This window comes from Chrysoperla carnea, chromosome 5, assembly GCF_905475395.1.
Source record: "Chrysoperla carnea chromosome 5, inChrCarn1.1, whole genome shotgun sequence".
Lineage (NCBI taxonomy): Eukaryota > Metazoa > Arthropoda > Insecta > Neuroptera > Chrysopidae > Chrysoperla > Chrysoperla carnea.
This window is the reverse complement of record NC_058341.1, coordinates 29,276,401-29,295,140: the sequence shown is the minus strand read 5'-3', so window position 1 is coordinate 29,295,140 and position 18,740 is coordinate 29,276,401. Positions and strand designations below refer to the sequence as shown.

The window sequence follows — 18,740 nt, the reverse complement described above, 5'->3', positions numbered from 1 at the left end:
TGATGGTGTATTCTTGTTCACCTGAAGCACACTTTGAATCTTCTTTGCACGAAAAATTTTTTAGAAGGAAGGTTTTACAGAAACTTTTTCCAGCAGACATAACAAGTAAAAAAAATATTGTTTCTATTAGTTTTATTGAACAGAAGTATTTGTGGCTCTGTTTCTTCAACATAAAACCGCATGATAAAAGCTCTTTCTTGCCCCTTGCTATAAATCGGTGGCCTTTTCTTTTACGCCCAGTGAAGCTGGCGGGTAGCAAGCTAGTATGACATATTTATAATTAAGTTATAACACAAAATGAATCATCTTTTATCGAATATTTTCAGCATCTTTCAGCTTCAAGACAAACTGGTAAACCACTATAGTAAAACTTCCCCACTAATATTCAATTTTAGGTTACGGAGGCTTAGGAAAATTTAGGAAACTTTCAATGAAATTAAATTATTTTGACACACCGATGTTTTTCTTTCCCTAAATTAATCTCCTAAGACGTAATTATTGACTTTTTCGAAGTAGAAAACTCATTCTTTTTCAAGATAGGTTCTGAGCTTTGCCCTAGTCTTCTACTTTGCTTAGACTATTTTCGAGATAACGGTAAAGGAGCTGTTACAACGCCACGTTGTGGGGGTAATTATCGTTAAAAGTTGTTTGCTGTTAATATCTCGTGGAACAATTTTGATGAACTATCTGTACACATTATAAATTACCCTTATGCATTTAAAAAAGTTGATTTTTAATATATTAAAATTGCAGGTAATCAAAAGTCATCATTGTTTTAAAAGTTAAAGGATCTTGTTTTATTATATACATTTTGGTAAATATATGTTTGTTTTATAAATGATAAGCTGTGTGTATGTTTTTAGTTAGCCTTTTTAAAAGTTTGTTTTTATTTCATTTTTTTGTTTTCTGTATTCTTTTTTCAGACACGCTCATCACTCTGTTTTGTTCTTTGGTTGCCAACTAATTTACAGATAAGACAGGTGTTTTGTTAACAAGTTAATTTTAGATAAAGAAGAGATGGTTTGGTTTCATATTTCAGTACAACCTTTTAATATTATTTGCTTTTAATCTATTTAACTTTTGAATGAGTTTGTCCTCTATAAGAATTTTATTTATATCAAATGATCTATATAAACATAATAAATTTCAGGAAATACTTGTAAAAGTTTTGTTTTGTTGTAAATTAGAATAATCTGTCAATAAAAGATATGTTCAAATGTAAGATGTTAGTTCTCGATGTTAATTCCAAAGCTCTTCGATATTAATTCCAAAGTGAAGGAGTACTGTACATTGGAAACTTATTCTTTATAAAATTGTTTTTCTTTTTTGTTACAGGTTTTCTTTTTGGAAACAGAATAAGTACTTCCTTGATTGATTTAAAAGCTGGTTTGACTTTCCTAACAAAATTTCATAGTTTTATTATAAATAATTGTTGGGGTATTCCCAAAAAAAAAAAAGGAATGAGACAGTGGACGGATTTAAAAATGTACTCACATGTGTTTCGATGTTATTTGCGTGTCAATAAGGTTTGGTCAGAAAAATAGGTTGGAAATGAGAGAAATATCTCTAAAGATGATCAAACCTCGCTGCTGGATGTTTCTTGAACGCTGCACATGATTTCACGTCGGTGATTTCAAAAACACAATGTTTAAGTACGGAATTCAAATTTGTAAAGATTAGAATATAAAACTACACAATTCATTTAAGTTGTAAGCCTTTGAATGGATTAATAGTTAATATCGAAACACAACGGCTCGCAGGTTATGCACGTGGAATGAACGAATGGCTCGAAGAACACATCACTTCTTAGAATCAAAAATTACACAAAAATCACAAAAATATAAATTGATATAAGGAAAAACACTTTAATTAAATTGAATTAAAGTTGGAGAAAAGATGTTTCTCCAACGAATAAACGATAAATCTTGAAATAAACTTGAAATTAAACTTGAAATTCACTTAAAAAAATGGGGTTGAGACCAAGTGTCTCAAGCCAACACAGAAAACGAACAGGAATGATTATGAGCTAGCAACACGTATTTTTACGGTTATTAGTTGTAAACGTATTCGAATTGTACGCGCTGCCAACTATCAATCATTAAACTGTCAAAAGACAGAACATTTAGCGAGCGTTCAACTAGTTCATGATTGAACGGTCTAAACAATAATAAATTTGCTATTAAAAGTAGAAAGCTTGATCTTTACGTGTAGCGGGAATGAAGGTATGAGCCAAATCATTTATTCGTTCACGTATTTAAATAAAAAAAATTTATATTTGGTCCAATTGTCCATTCTAAAGTAGAAATGTTTACGTTATCCTTACATAGAGGTTTTGTGAGGCACACATCACAGTTTTTGTTATACATTTAATATACCTAATTAAACTATGGTATAATAAATGCATTAGTTTTGTATATTTATTTATGCATGTTAAACTTATATCAGATAAGATTTTATCAGTTTCTAAGAAATTATGGCATATACGGTAAATTACGTTTGTGTTCACATAATCTTTATAAATAAACATTATTGGTTATTTATTTAAAACAATAATTCCTAATACATAGCAAATAATAGGTACTCATTGTCTGAATCACCCTACCTACAATCACAATCAAGAAGGCACCGTCCTGTATTGAGAATGTATAAAGTTAACAAGTTAAATTTACAAAATTCCAACTGAACTGATTTTGAGGATCATCGCCTATCTTTTAGTTGTTCATTGTACGAAACTAAAAGCTCGCGCTTGAAATATATATATATATATAAATTTAAATAATGGTCGTCTTTTTGACTCCGGAAACTCGTTAACATTTCACCCCCCAAAAAGCGCAAGTTTTTAAGTTGAGAATCTTCTCTAATTTTCGGCATCCACGATGTATGATAACATTGATAATTTTGAATTATAAAATTTTTTTCTTCTTTTTTTACAAAAATGGAATTATTATATATAAGTTTTAGCTTAAATTTTGACAGTGGGCTAATTTAATTGGTTGGAAATGCATTTAGTAATAAAATGTAAAATGATTGAGTTAGTTAAAAATTGTATCCAAGTAGGAAAAATGACTGTATACCGAAATTATTTTTCAAATGTGAAATAGTATTTTTCACAATGCTTCATAGCAATTAGTCCTACATTGACATATTAAACTTTTTTATGTTAAGAACTCGAAAATTTCCATGTAAAATCGGGAAATTTTTTGTCCTGTGCTTTAACATTTCTGGTTAATAAAATTTGACATTTTAAAATTATCTTTTAAAACTGGCAGAAAGAAAATTATTACTAAAGCTACTGTATTTATACACATGAACAACTCAGTAGAAATAATCAGTTTAAACAATGTAAGGAAGAAAGAGTATGTAGAAGTAGTTAAATTATATAAATTGTAATAAAAATAATAAAAACAGTAACGTCCATTTATTATTACTAACAAAAAACATGAATAGAAAAGAGTTTTGAAAAAAAATTTACAAATGAGAATCAAGACTTATGTTTAATACAACAATGTATTCAATTAAAACCCTAACCTCCTGTGCTTTTCCTACTGTTTATCTATTAAACTTTATTATTTTATGATAAAAACAAAACATTAAAATTTAAATAAGTGCAATATTATCATAGTAATGAAATAAAACCATAAAAACATACATTTTCAAAATGCTACCCTTTACATGCTAAGCATTATTTGTTCTAATCTTTTTATTTCAAGAGACTTGTTTTCTTTTTATACCATGTATATATGAATTATATCAAGGTATACTAAGGTTAGTCCCAAGTTTGTAACGCTTTAAAAATATTGATGCCACGAACAAACTAACTCACTATTGGTGATCATATAATCACATGTGATTACGATAACTCAAAAACGAAAATGATATCAAACTGAAGTTTTCATAGCATACTCAGGACGTAAAAAGTGAGGTCGAGTTCGTAAATGAGCGATATAGTTCCATTTTGCTTTGATTCTGTATCACCGATCTTATAAACCGTTCGAGATAGAACAAAAGACCTTATAAAAAAATAAACAATTTTTGTTTGCATAATTTTTTCCGTAAACATCACTGTTTATCCGTGAAAGCGCAAATTAAATATGTAAAATTTATACGTTATACATATATTATGTTTGTGTTATAGCATATACATATTATATTCACTGAGGAAGTGAGAAAAAAGTCTTTCTCTACTTACATGACGTAAAAAACACAAACGATTGCGTACTCAACACTGTCTATACATGGTATTTCAACAAGTAACTCAATCAATTGCTTATTTTCCCTTGTTTTAATTAAAATTGTGTATATCTTTACGGACTCATATAATAGTTTCTCTCTTATTACTGTTTTGCATGCTATCTTTTGTGGAAAAAATTGAAATTTTCCTGGTTTTTAAGCATAAGTTGAAAATTTTGAAAATTTTCTTACAAAAGTTCAATCCTCTGAATGAAAATTTTCTTAAAAAGTTGAAACAAAAATTATCGAAAATTTAAGGCCAGTGGCTATTAATGCCAAACATTGTTTAATCACATGAATTGTTTAATAGAATTTGCGACAGGGGACAAAGTTCTATACCCAATATCTCGAAGAGCCGGGTTCGAGTCACGGCTTCTGTGTAATTTCTGGTAATTTTTTCGTTGGCTCTTATTTACTTAAATGAAAATACATATTTATTTAAATGAAAAATGTTTGCATTAATAGAGTTTTTCACTCTCGTATTATATTGGACAAAAATCAAAATAAAAATTAAAAAATTTATGCTTGCAAATTTATTTCAAAATTATGTTTTGAGTATAATAAATTGAATGTGGTAAAACACAAAATTATAAACTAAATGCAAAATAATTTAAAATTAAAACATATCCAATGTAAAAACAGTTCGGTCGGCATAAATTATGAAATTAAAGGTGGGTTTGTGTTTGTACCTACGACAATGAGGAAGTTTTAGATATGGTGAATTTAAATGTTAAATATTTTATTTAAATAAGTTACTTACAAACTTTAGAAAACGATTCAACAAGAACAATCATCAGAATCATCAGAAGATCCACTACCAGAAGCAGATCCGGATCCAGCAGCAGAACCTGAACTAGAGGCAGCTCCAGAACTTGCAGCTGATCCTGAACCAGATGCAGATCCGGATCCAGCAGCTGAACCTGAACTAGAGGCAGCTCCAGAACTTGCAGCTGATCCTGAACCAGATGCTGATCCAGAGCCAGAAGCTGCTCCTGAGCCAGAAGCTGCTCCTGAACCAGAAGCTGCTCCTGAGCCAGAAGCTGCTCCTGAACCAGAAGCTGATCCTGAGCCAGAAGCTGATCCTGAACCAGAGGCTGCTCCTGAAGCTGCTCCACTAGAGCCTCCGGAGCCACATCCATCTGATGAGCCGCTAGAAGCTCCAGAGCTAGATCCACCTGAAGAACCCGATGCAGATCCTGAACCAGCAGCTGAGCTCGATCCTGCAGATGCTCCCGATGCAGATCCACTACCAGCAGAGGAACTGGATCCTCCTGATGACCCAGAAGCTGATCCACTAGAAGCTCCTGAAGTAGATCCACCTGAAGAACCTGAAGCAGATCCAGAACCCGCTGATGAGGAAGCACCACCAGATGATCCTGACGCACTTCCACTTCCAGCTGAGGAGCTTGAGTCTCCAGATGAACCAGAAGCTGATCCACAAGAAGCTCCTGAAGTAGATCCACCTGAGGAGCCGGAAGCAGATCCGGAACCAGCAGATGAGGAAGCACCACCAGATGATCCTGATGCACTTCCACTACCAGCTGAGGAGCTAGAGTCTCCAGATGATCCCGATGCCGATCCACTACCAGCTGAAGAACTTGAATTTCCTGACGACCCCGAAGCAGAACCCGAACCTGCAGTTGAAGTGGCTCCACCAGAAGATCCAGATGCAGTTCCACTACCAGCTGATGAACTAGAATCTCCAGATGATCCCGATGCCGATCCGCTACCAGCTGATGAGCTTGAATTTCCTGACGATCCCGAAGCTGATCCCGAACCAGCAGATGAAGTGGCTCCACCAGAAGATCCAGATGCACTTCCACTACCAGCAGAAGAGCTGGAGTCTCCAGATGAGCCTGATGCAGTTCCACTTCCAGCAGAAGAGCTTGAGCCACCAGATGAGCCAGATGCAGTTCCACTACCAGCTGATGAGGTAGCTCCGTTAGATGATCCTGACGCGGTTCCACCACTAGCTGATGAGCTAGAGTTTCCAGATGATCCAGATGCAGAACCACTACCTGCAGATGAACTTGAACTTCCTGACGAACCCGAAGCTGATCCCGAACCAGCAGTTGAGGTGGCCCCTCCAGATGATCCTGATGCTGTTCCACTACCAGCAGATGAGCTGGAGTCTCCGGATGATCCTGATGCGGTGTTTCCACTGGCAGATGAACTGGAGTTTCCTGATGAACCAGATGCACTTCCTGCACCAGCCGAAGAGCTTGATCCTCCAGATGATCCCGATGCCGAGGAGCCGTTAGCGCTCGAAGTTGCTCCATTGGATGATCCTGATGCAGATCCACCTCCTACATTTGCGGAGGATCCACCTGATGCTGAAGACGCGGAACCGGCACCAGCGCTCGTGGTAGCTCCATTTGATGCTGCGCTTACAACTCCATTTGAAATCGAAACACTGGATCCTTGCGAAGATGCAGCTGAGGAATTTTTAGTAGCTGATGATACTGAACCACCTGATGCTGCTCCCGCTCCAGAAGCAGTTGCACCAACTGATGATCCACCAGAAGATGCTCCAGCTGAGTCTTTACTTGCAGTCGCAGTTGATCCATTAGATGATGCCCCAGCGGATTCTTTGGTTGCGGATGATGATGAACCACCAGACGATGCTCCTGCCGTACCGTTTGATGCTCCAGCAGAAGATCCGTTAGAAGACGCACCAGCAGAGTTTTGAGTTGCCGATGATGAAGATCCACCAGAAGATGCACCTGCTGAGCCATTTGATGCTCCAGCAGATGATCCGTTTGATGAAGCACCAGCAGAGTTTTGGGTTGCTGATGATGAGGATCCACCAGAAGATGCACCTGCTGAGCCATTTGATGCTCCAGCAGATGAACCGTTAGATGAAGCACCCGCAGAATTTTTGGTGGCTGATGACGACGATCCTCCAGATGAGGCACCTGCTGAACCTTTAGATGCTCCGGCAGTAGATCCTCCAGATGAGGCACCGGCAGAATTTTTGGTTGCTGTTGCTGAAGATCCACATGATGAAGCACCTGCTGAGCCATTAGATGCTCCAGCAGACGAACTCCCAGATGAGGCTCCCGCAGAGTTTTTGGTTGCTGATGCTGAAGAGCCTCCTGAAGACGCACCTGCTGAACCATTCGATGCTCCTGCAGAAGACCCGTTAGACGAAGCTCCGGCAGAATTTTTGGTTGCGGATGCTGATGAACCTCCAGACGATGCGGAACCACTTCCTCCTCCGCATCCTCCTGAACTTCCCGATGAACTGGATCCCGACGAAGATGAACCAGATCCAGATCCAGAAGCAGCTCCCGAGCCTGCAGCGGAACCTGAACCAGAAGCGGCTCCTGATCCTGCAGCAGAACCGGAACCAGAAGCAGCTCCTGATCCCGCAGCAGAACCTGAGCCAGAGGCAGCTCCTGATCCCGCAGCAGAACCTGAACCAGAAGCTGCTCCAGATGCTGCAGCTGAACCTGAACCAGAAGCGGCTCCTGAACCAGATGCAGCTCCTGAACCAGATGCAGCTCCTGACGCAGCGCCTGAACTTGCTGAACCTGATCCTGAATCAGAATCACCACAGGACTGTTTTTGGAGTAACAAAACGCAATAAGCAGAAATTCATTATTTTTTAAATGTTATTATTTTTGATGAAATATTACCGCAGTTGGGTAGGCGATCACATTGCATCCACTGTCTTGATAATTGAATAGCTGTATAAGTACGGCAGCTACCACAATTAGTACAAATTTGATATTCATGTTGCTTGTATGCAATTGTTATAGATCATGTGTTGAAGAAACTTCTTGTTGATTTTACTCAAAATTTTCGCTACATTTATATGAATTTAGTCGTGATATGTGGATATAGTAAAAATACGTTATAGCTTATACGTTAAGCGTGTAATTTATTTTATGAGTTCGTGAAAATAAAAAACATTAATTCATTGCTTTATTATCTTCATATTTCTTTTTATTATCTTGCAAAATAATGTTTAATAATATTTTCTAGCAGTACGAGTACAGTACAAATTATTAGAATAGATAGATATCTAAAAGATAGAACAGGTGTAAGTCGTACAACAAAACAATATATTGACACAAGAAAAAAAAACCAACTAAAAAGTATAAAATAAAAAATAAAAATTAAATACAAAAATACATTTTAATTAGACCACCTCATTTAAATCGACTAAATTATAATTATAATTTAATTTGAAATTTAATGTTTTATAGTGTGAAATACCAGATAACTATAGGGACGACAGGCATTAAGAATAGAAGAAATGAACCTAACACTTTTTCATATTAAATACTAGCGACCCGCCCCGGCTTCGCACGGGTGCAATGCTGATACTAAATACACTACAGAAAAACTGTGAACGTTGTATCTAAAAACATAGCGGCCCGCTCTGGCTTCGCACGGGTATAAAATATATAGCCTATGTGATTAAAATCGATCCAGTAGTTTTGATTTATTCATTACTGCCCGTGGCCCGCAAGCGTTAAATTTGGAGTAAAACAATTCCCCTTTCTTTATACCATGAAGATTTCCTGCTATCTTATTTGTCGTAAAAAGTAAATGACAAAAAAAAGTTATTGTGGATTATCCATAAGAGATAGACATATACCATCACGGACTTTTCTGTAGACCTTTTCAATGTGTACAATACTTAGTACATTATTTTGATAAAACTAGTAGGGTTCAGCCTGCGTTTGCAATGTAAGCGAAAAAAATGTAATTATTTACGACATCACATTAGAAACCTCAAAAATAGCAGTACTTCTCCACTATTTAATGGATGTTATTATACATATAAACCTTCCTCTTGAATCACTCTATCTATTAAAAAAATCAAAACCGCATCAAAATCCGTTGCGTAGTTTCAAAGATTTAAGCATACAAAGGGACATAGGGACAGAGAAAGCGACTTTGTTTTATATTATGTAGTGATATATTACAATTGTAATTTAATAAAGAACTTGCAAATGATAAATGGTTTTTTCCTAAACTTGTTTTCAATGTATTATAACGTAATTTGCCATAGAAACAGGCTGAAAAATGTGAATTTAGCGTGATTCCGATTTGCTCATTTCCTCAACAGGTGTTAATACGTGTGTGTTTCTGTATAGTTTTATCATGTTTCATTGCCTTGATAGTCAGTGTTGTACGTTCTTCGTACAAAACTGTTGTATTGTATCATTATTAAGACAGTAGTCATATACTATTAATATAATATATGTGTAGCTTTGATCGTCCGTAATTAGAAAACTATTCATTAAAAATTTTGTGGCCTTGCGGTATGAAAAAGTTTCACATAAACTCATTTTCCTGTCTTATCGTGCGGGGTCCTTTAAATATTTGAGCTGTTAAGTTTGCATTTTTAACTTATATCCTATATTATAGAGCTTTTAAAGGAATTCTTCATTATGTAACAAGGTAATTTTCTAAAGAATAATTTGGAAAATTCATACTTTTTTGTTAAAAGTATGAAAAATATTTTGCTATAAAGAAAATTAAATTGCTATAAAGAAAGACACTCGTTTTGCACATAAATGCAATTAAAAGGAAGAGATGAATCGCATTTGTGTGTTATTTCTTAAACGAGTTAAACAATGGTTTAAGTCGAGAAATTGTGCTCAGAATCCACCCTCAAAATATGAAACGTGAAAATGATGGAATATTTCATTTTCAAATATGTACCCAAATGAGAGTTCAACGAGCTTTTCCATTTAGATAAAATAATTTTTCAATAAATAACATTGTATCTTAACGTCAAGGTCAAAATTAATGTCTTCATCATATTTTCTGTTGAAATTAATTGCCGTTTTACAAAAGAGTAGAATCACTTTTCTTGAAGTTCTGATGGAACTATTCGCTTAACAAAAAAAGGTATAAAGTGATTTTATTTATTTTTTCCACGTGCATAGCCATTTCAATGTATTATATAGTAATACACCAAACATCTTAGGGTTTCACTAAGGAATCTAACGGGATAAGGTAAATTTTTGTACAAACCTTCATTATGATAGTACAAATGTTATCTCAAAAGTCACAAATGGTACCGCGAACACGTCCTTATATATTCAAGGTCAAAAGTCGTGCAAGTCATTTTTTTGTGAATATTTCGTTTTTTTTTTTTTTTTTCTTCAATCGCATTAACATTCATTATAAAAGTTGTAGAAGATACAATTTTCTACAAATTTTTCTAAAACATGTATTTGTACCGCTTTTGAAATAGAGGGCGCAGAAGATGCACTCAGCTTAACGTACTTCAGAGCTGGGTCAATATTTATAAATATAAGTTATTGAATAATTATTTAAGTAGTATTTAATGAATAATTAAGGAAAAAAACCGCATAATAGACTGGGATTCACGATTGGCCCTGTCTATTATACGATTTTTTCACTTTATTATCGATTAAATACTACTTAAATAATAATTTAATACCATATATTTATAAATGACCCTGCTCTAAGGACGCTTAGCTTTTGTATTTTTATGGTCTCAAAACTGGAAAAGTACTAGATGGATTCATATTTTGACAGGTCGTTGAATTTATATCCAAGAGTGTTTACACATTTTAAAGAAAGGGGTTTAACCTCCGCTTCTCTGACATATACGTCTATAACAGAGGCCACCCACATCATTATTTGTTATTATACTTTGCATCTAGAAGCTATCACGGGATCGAATATTTAAAAATATTTGAAAAAAGGTATGGAAGTCGGATAAATGTCAAATTGTTTCTGGACTATTTTATTAACTCCCCTAATAATTAATATCAGACAATTTTAATTATTCATACTATAATTAATTAAAAATTGTTTAAAAAAATATAGCTATTCCAAAGTTTTAAGCTTTCACCTTGTTAACGGTATTGATGACTAAGTACAATTTCTAAATTCTCTTTTAAATATGCTTAAAATATCTTAAATTTGATAAAAATTTTTAAATCTACCTACTACTTTATGAGGCATCACAGGCAGAGTTAATTTTGAAAAATTCGTAATGCTATAGAATTAGAATGTACTTTTTAAGTTCTTCTTTCATTGGATTCCAAACAGAATATATTTAACATTTTTAATCGTTTTGAGCGGGTGAAATAACTCAACGATACCACATAAATCGAGATCCAATAACTCGTTTAATCACAGTGACGGAACACACTCACTAACATAAATAGACGATTAGCACATATAGTAGAGGCAAAAAAATTTAAAATTTTTTATAATTATCCGGTCTGGTTTTTTCAACGAGATAATTAGGAGTAAAATAGTGCGTAAAAAATATACTTTGGAAAAACTCGGAGTGTAGGAAATTGTTTAAAAAAAGCGGAAATGTGCGAAAAACGTAAAAAGACTTAAAAACAATAACAGAGGGTTGTGAAGCAAAGAAAAAATAATTGGTTAGCTAAATTCAAACCCGTACGAAAATTTTCGAGAAAACATGGTTTTGTCAAGAAAGTGTCGCGTTTTTCCACACTTATTTTTTCGGCTTGTATGACTCTGCAGGAAATCCGTTCTGGTCTCAATTTTAGCTCTTAATGATATATTTTTGTTGCAAAAAAATCAAAATTTTCGAAACTTCTAAAATAGGTGCTTCGATAAACCGTGCGTGATCAATAATGAAGCATCCTACGACAATTTAAAAACATTTTCTTCGTTTAGAGTTTTCCTTTAATCTCTGTATAATTATTAAACATAATTATCAGCATCTATCTCGTAGTTGCATTATAATGCCGTGAAACGCAAGACGAGCATTTTTCCAACGCTTATTATTTTATTGCTAATAAGCAAGAAAAAATTTTTGTATTTTCAAATAACTTAAATATTACGCCGATATTCTTAATAATGTTATCTAAATTTTGTATGTTCTTAACTTAAGGTTAAATCTAATTGATAGGGAAGCGAAACATAGTGGAATGTAGGAGATGATATATATATAATACAATATTACATGAACATTTAATAATTATATTTCGGCTATAATCTAATTACATGAGATAAGTTACAGAAAATAAATACTAGATTGAAAATAAATTCTTTAACAAATATTAAAAACAATCCAATCGTCAAAAAATAAGATGTTGAAGATAAGATCAAGTTGTATACTAAAAATAAAACAAACACCATTAGTATTTCAAACATGATGAACAATTATTTTTTATTCATGTATTTATTTACCTTTGAGGTTTTCGCACCGATTCAACAAGAACAATCATCAGAAGATCCACTACCAGAAGCAGATCCGGATCCAGCAGCTGAACCTGAACTAGAGGCAGCTCCAGAACTTGCAGCTGATCCTGAACCAGATGCTGATCCAGAGCCAGAAGCTGCTCCTGAGCCAGAAGCTGCTCCTGAACCAGAAGCTGCTCCTGAGCCAGAAGCTGCTCCTGAACCAGAAGCTGATCCTGAGCCAGAAGCTGATCCTGAACCAGAGGCTGCTCCTGAAGCTGCTCCACTAGAGCCTCCGGAGCCACATCCATCTGATGAGCCGCTAGAAGCTCCAGAGCTAGATCCACCTGAAGAACCCGATGCAGATCCTGAACCAGCAGCTGAGCTCGATCCTGCAGATGCTCCCGATGCAGATCCACTACCAGCAGAGGAACTGGATCCTCCTGATGACCCAGAAGCTGATCCACTAGAAGCTCCTGAAGTAGATCCACCTGAAGAACCTGAAGCAGATCCAGAACCCGCTGATGAGGAAGCACCACCAGATGATCCTGACGCACTTCCACTTCCAGCTGAGGAGCTTGAGTCTCCAGATGAACCAGAAGCTGATCCACAAGAAGCTCCTGAAGTAGATCCACCTGAGGAGCCGGAAGCAGATCCGGAACCAGCAGATGAGGAAGCACCACCAGATGATCCTGATGCACTTCCACTACCAGCTGAGGAGCTAGAGTCTCCAGATGATCCCGATGCCGATCCACTACCAGCTGAAGAACTTGAATTTCCTGACGACCCCGAAGCAGAACCCGAACCTGCAGTTGAAGTGGCTCCACCAGAAGATCCAGATGCAGTTCCACTACCAGCTGATGAACTAGAATCTCCAGATGATCCCGATGCCGATCCGCTACCAGCTGATGAGCTTGAATTTCCTGACGATCCCGAAGCTGATCCCGAACCAGCAGATGAAGTGGCTCCACCAGAAGATCCAGATGCACTTCCACTACCAGCAGAAGAGCTGGAGTCTCCAGATGAGCCTGATGCAGTTCCACTTCCAGCAGAAGAGCTTGAGCCACCAGATGAGCCAGATGCAGTTCCACTACCAGCTGATGAGGTAGCTCCGTTAGATGATCCTGACGCGGTTCCACCACTAGCTGATGAGCTAGAGTTTCCAGATGATCCAGATGCAGAACCACTACCTGCAGATGAACTTGAACTTCCTGACGAACCCGAAGCTGATCCCGAACCAGCAGTTGAGGTGGCCCCTCCAGATGATCCTGATGCTGTTCCACTACCAGCAGATGAGCTGGAGTCTCCGGATGATCCTGATGCGGTGTTTCCACTGGCAGATGAACTGGAGTTTCCTGATGAACCAGATGCACTTCCTGCACCAGCCGAAGAGCTTGATCCTCCAGATGATCCCGATGCCGAGGAGCCGTTAGCGCTCGAAGTTGCTCCATTGGATGATCCTGATGCAGATCCACCTCCTACATTTGCGGAGGATCCACCTGATGCTGAAGACGCGGAACCGGCACCAGCGCTCGTGGTAGCTCCATTTGATGCTGCGCTTACAACTCCATTTGAAATCGAAACACTGGATCCTTGCGAAGATGCAGCTGAGGAATTTTTAGTAGCTGATGATACTGAACCACCTGATGCTGCTCCCGCTCCAGAAGCAGTTGCACCAACTGATGATCCACCAGAAGATGCTCCAGCTGAGTCTTTACTTGCAGTCGCAGTTGATCCATTAGATGATGCCCCAGCGGATTCTTTCGTTGCGGATGATGATGAACCACCAGACGATGCTCCTGCTGTACCGTTTGATGCTCCAGCAGAAGATCCGTTAGAAGACGCACCAGCAGAGTTTTGAGTTGCCGATGATGAAGATCCACCAGAAGATGCACCTGCTGAGCCATTTGATGCTCCAGCAGATGATCCGTTTGATGAAGCACCAGCAGAGTTTTGGGTTGCTGATGATGAGGATCCACCAGAAGATGCACCTGCTGAACCATTTGATGCTCCAGCAGATGAACCGTTAGATGAAGCACCCGCAGAATTTTTGGTGGCTGATGACGACGATCCTCCAGATGAGGCACCTGCTGAACCATTAGATGCTCCGGCAGTAGATCCTCCAGATGAGGCACCGGCAGAATTTTTGGTTGCTGTTGCTGAAGATCCACATGATGAAGCACCTGCTGAGCCATTAGATGCTCCAGCAGACGAACTTCCAGATGAGGCTCCCGCAGAGTTTTTGGTTGCTGATGCTGAAGAGCCTCCTGAAGACGCACCTGCTGAACCATTCGATGCTCCTGCAGAAGACCCGTTAGACGAAGCTCCGGCAGAATTTTTGGTTGCGGATGCTGATGATCCTCCAGACGATGCGGAACCACTTCCTCCTCCGCATCCTCCTGAACTTCCCGATGAACTGGATCCCGACGAAGATGAACCAGATCCAGATCCAGAAGCAGCTCCCGAGCCTGCAGCGGAACCTGAACCAGAAGCGGCTCCTGATCCTGCAGCAGAACCGGAACCAGAAGCAGCTCCTGATCCCGCAGCAGAACCTGAGCCAGAGGCAGCTCCTGATCCCGCAGCAGAACCTGAACCAGAAGCTGCTCCAGATGCTGCAGCTGAACCTGAACCAGAAGCGGCTCCTGAACCAGATGCAGCTCCTGAACCAGATGCAGCTCCTGACGCAGCGCCTGAACTTGCTGAACCTGATCCTGAATCAGAATCACCACAGGACTGTTTTTGGAGTAACAAAACGCAATAAGCAGAAATTCATTATTTTTTAAATGTTATTATTTTTGATGAAATATTACCGCAGTTGGGTAGGCGATCACATTGCATCCACTGTCTTGATAATTGAATAGCTGTATAAGTACGGCAGCTACCACAATTAGTACAAATTTGATATTCATTTTGTTTGTTTATAGTTGAAAAGATACTTGTTAATTTTTAGCTGCTTTTATATGCATTTTGTCGTGATAATAACGCTCTTATCACATAATCTTTTATTACAATTTCGTGAAAATAATTAAAAATTATTTGTGTTTTCATGTATAACAGTTTTCTTCACTTTGTTTTTCTAACACATGTTAAAAAATATTTTAGTTTGTCACAATAAATTTTTGAATGCCTCAATTATTAGGTATTTATTTATTATACTTAATTATTTATTATTGTTATGTATTGTTATGATAGCTGAAGAATATATTCCAATTTAAAAAATTTTGGAACTTATTTTACTTGGCTACCAGTTTTCATTACCATTAGTATTTATTGTGTAACATATCGAGCATCAAATAATTTTGATAGAAATTTTGTAATTCTTTGATTTAATTTGCATTGAATGTATAATTTTTGAAATTTTGAATTCCGAGACATCAAAATGTCCTCAAAGTCTAATACGTGTAATTTTCAAGTTAATATTAATATGAGATTTATCTTTAATATAAAATAAATAAAAAAGATTAGTAAATCATTATTTTAAATTAAAAAAATAATAATAATAAGAATTTAATGACTAATTATAATATTTAATTATGATTTGAATGTTTTAGAGATTCTCTTTTCAAGACAAAAATTACATTCAGTATTTTATTTGATAACATTTTACTTTATTTTTCATACATCGACGGGAGGGCAAAAAATATAAGATTATCAACGCTTATCTCAAAAAAGAAAACCCTTTGATATATGTACACACAAAAATTATTTTTTCCTATATTTTTGTAAAAAGAATTTCGCGTACTGCAAAATAAAAATAATAAATTGTTTTAATTTATTTTACTTTCATTGCAAACTTTGTAACATGATAAGTCCCCGGTCTGACACATAGATAGCGTCGCTAGTATTAAATGCATATTATTTTTATATAGTACCAACCTTCAAATGATTCGTGTCAAAATTTGACGTCTGTAAGTCAATTAGTTTGTGAGATAGAGCGTCTTTTGTGAAGCAACTTTTGTTATTGTGAAAAAAATGGAAAAAATGGAATTTCGTGTTTTGATAAAATACTGTTTTCTGAAGGGAAAAAATACAGAGTCCGGAAACTCATTATCAAGCAAAGTTTTTGCTTCCACTGTATTTTTTCCCTTCAGAAAACAGTATTTTATCAAAACACGAAATTCCTTTTTTTCCATTTTTTTCACAATAACAAAAGTTGCTTCACAAAAGACGCTCTATCTCACAAACTAATTGACTTACAGACGTCAAATTTTGACACGAATCATTTGAAGGTTGGTACTATATAAAAATAATATGCATTTAATACTAGCGACGCCATCTATGTGTCAGACCGGGGACTTATCAGCCAACCTATTATTACTGACAATTACAAATTTATCTAAATGTTTTTCTTATTTTTGTGTAAAGAATATCGTCTTTAGTTTTTTTGAATAAAAATTGCTTATTTATGTGCTAGCTCGTAGGAGAAAAATTTTGGTTTTGGGATCCCAATTACAATTTGTATGTTGAGCATCTTTGAGTCCATTTTTACTAATTTAGATATGATGTCTTTATTTGTGTATGTTTTTAATATCCCTGTAAAAGAAATTTCCCTTTCAACAACAAAATTGTTCCCCAATGATTTTGTCAATTCGTTTGAAACTTTATCAAATAAAAATAAAAAAGTCCTTAGAGGCCAAAACATACAATAAACCCTCATCACAAATAGTAAGCAGTTTTAAAAAATTATTTTTACGAATAAAAAATTAAAAATTATTTTTATTACGTTTTAATGTATAAAGACTTGTCTACTAACCGTAAAATTTGGCATTGGATTTCAAAATTTTTAACAAGCATTTATTTTAAGTTTTGATCAGATTTATTCAAAACAGATTTGCTTAAAAATAAGACATAATAAATGAATACATCTCTTTTTAATAATTTTCGTTGCATTGTTATTTGCTGTTGTTCCCGTTCTGGGATCGCAATTCTAAAATCGAAGTACTTTTTATTTTGCCATTTCTACCTTATTGCGAAAATAATTTCTTCTTCCAAAATTTTTTGGGTTTTTTAAGATCAGGACTGAAAATAATCAACATCATCAAAGACTTCTTGCATTTTAAAATTTAAATTTTTGATATGGGGAGTGACTTATTATTGACACAACTTTTCGCCTTGCCATAACCATTTCCAATTATTTAAAAATCGGTCAAGATAAGCAAATTATTTTAACATGAGCTTTACAATATAACGACGAATAAATTGGTTAAATATACCTACCTACATTGTAAGCGAATTCTCAATAATCGTTTTCAAAAACAACCTAAACTTTTTTGGTATTTTATTTCGACCCCTTTGGGGAATATGAAACTATCTCGTGATAGCTGAAAAACTACAAAATTTTCAGATTTTTTCAGTTTTTGCAGAGCAATACAAAAACTACGGGCTTTTACCATTATACTTTCAAAATAATAGAGTAACAACTAATTTCAAAAACTCATAGTTTCAAAAATGCTATTTTAAGAAAAAAGTAAAATCTTGTTACAATATCTTTTTCCATGTTTGATATAAATTTTTGGAAGATATAAAGGAAGGTAAAAAGAAAAAATCACAAGACAAGTTTTTTGCTGAAAACAGATAAAAAAATACAAAAAATATTTTTTAGTTTGGACAAATTCAAAATTTTGTAATTTGCGCATTCAAGGTCAAGAACTTGACCTTTTAAATACCTAAACCCATCTTGATACCAAATTTTATTCAAATCGTACTTACAGTCTTTTAAAACTTATATCACACATGGAGAAGGGTATTGTAGCAAAATTAAATAAATCTGGAATTAAATGAATCTAACCAATTATTTTACAAAACGTTATTATTATTTGTTTTAATATTAACCACTGCATTAAAAAAAAACATGAAAAAATATGTCTGTGTATAAGGTTGAAATCAAAACAATCAAATGAAATTTGAATTAACAAACCGAAAGCTGAAAGATACTTATAATCATTCAGAATGTTCTATCTTTGATGATTTCGCTCTTTGCAAATCCCTCTAAACCTGGTAGAAAAAATTACTCTACTTAGATGATACAGAGCTTAGCTGAATTTTATAAGCCCAATTTCACAGCCTGCCATCTTTATAATTTAATTATTAAATTTTTGAATTGAATAGTGAACATGTATACATTCCGTTTGATTTTAATTTCAATTTCTCCTTTGGTCATACTTTTATTGGTATTCTATTTTTGAAGCAGAAAGGCTAAAACTTGTCTAGGAAAGTAAATATTCCTCTTTAGGTAAAATATGGCTTACTACATGAAGCTGCATTGGCAATGTATATTTTGTATGTGACGAACATTTGTACGAAATTTGAAACTGTTAGTTAGTCTTTTTAATAAGCAGAAATAATTTAAAACATCA

General features: G+C 35.4%; 2 protein-coding genes across 2 annotated transcripts; both read right to left on the bottom strand.

Moving 5' to 3' along the window:
• Nucleotides 1–4,770: 4,770 nt before the first annotated feature.
• On the bottom strand, nt 4,771–8,007 carry LOC123300259 (fibroin heavy chain-like). The gene is made up of 3 exons (XM_044882800.1): nt 7,869–8,007; nt 4,991–7,791; nt 4,771–4,919 (listed from the first exon to the last, which is right to left on the bottom strand). Exons 1-2 carry the CDS (start codon nt 7,965–7,967, stop codon nt 5,008–5,010), a joined length of 2,883 nt encoding a protein of 960 aa, XP_044738735.1. The 5' UTR covers nt 7,968–8,007; the 3' UTR covers nt 4,771–4,919; nt 4,991–5,007.
• Nucleotides 8,008–12,162: 4,155 nt separating this feature from the next.
• LOC123300260 (fibroin heavy chain-like) lies at nt 12,163–15,314 on the bottom strand. The gene is made up of 3 exons (XM_044882801.1): nt 15,195–15,314; nt 12,394–15,117; nt 12,163–12,320 (listed from the first exon to the last, which is right to left on the bottom strand). The coding sequence occupies exons 1-2, from the start codon at nt 15,291–15,293 to the stop codon at nt 12,415–12,417; spliced, it is 2,802 nt and encodes a 933-aa protein (XP_044738736.1). The 5' UTR covers nt 15,294–15,314; the 3' UTR covers nt 12,163–12,320; nt 12,394–12,414.
• Nucleotides 15,315–18,740: the final 3,426 nt, after the last annotated feature.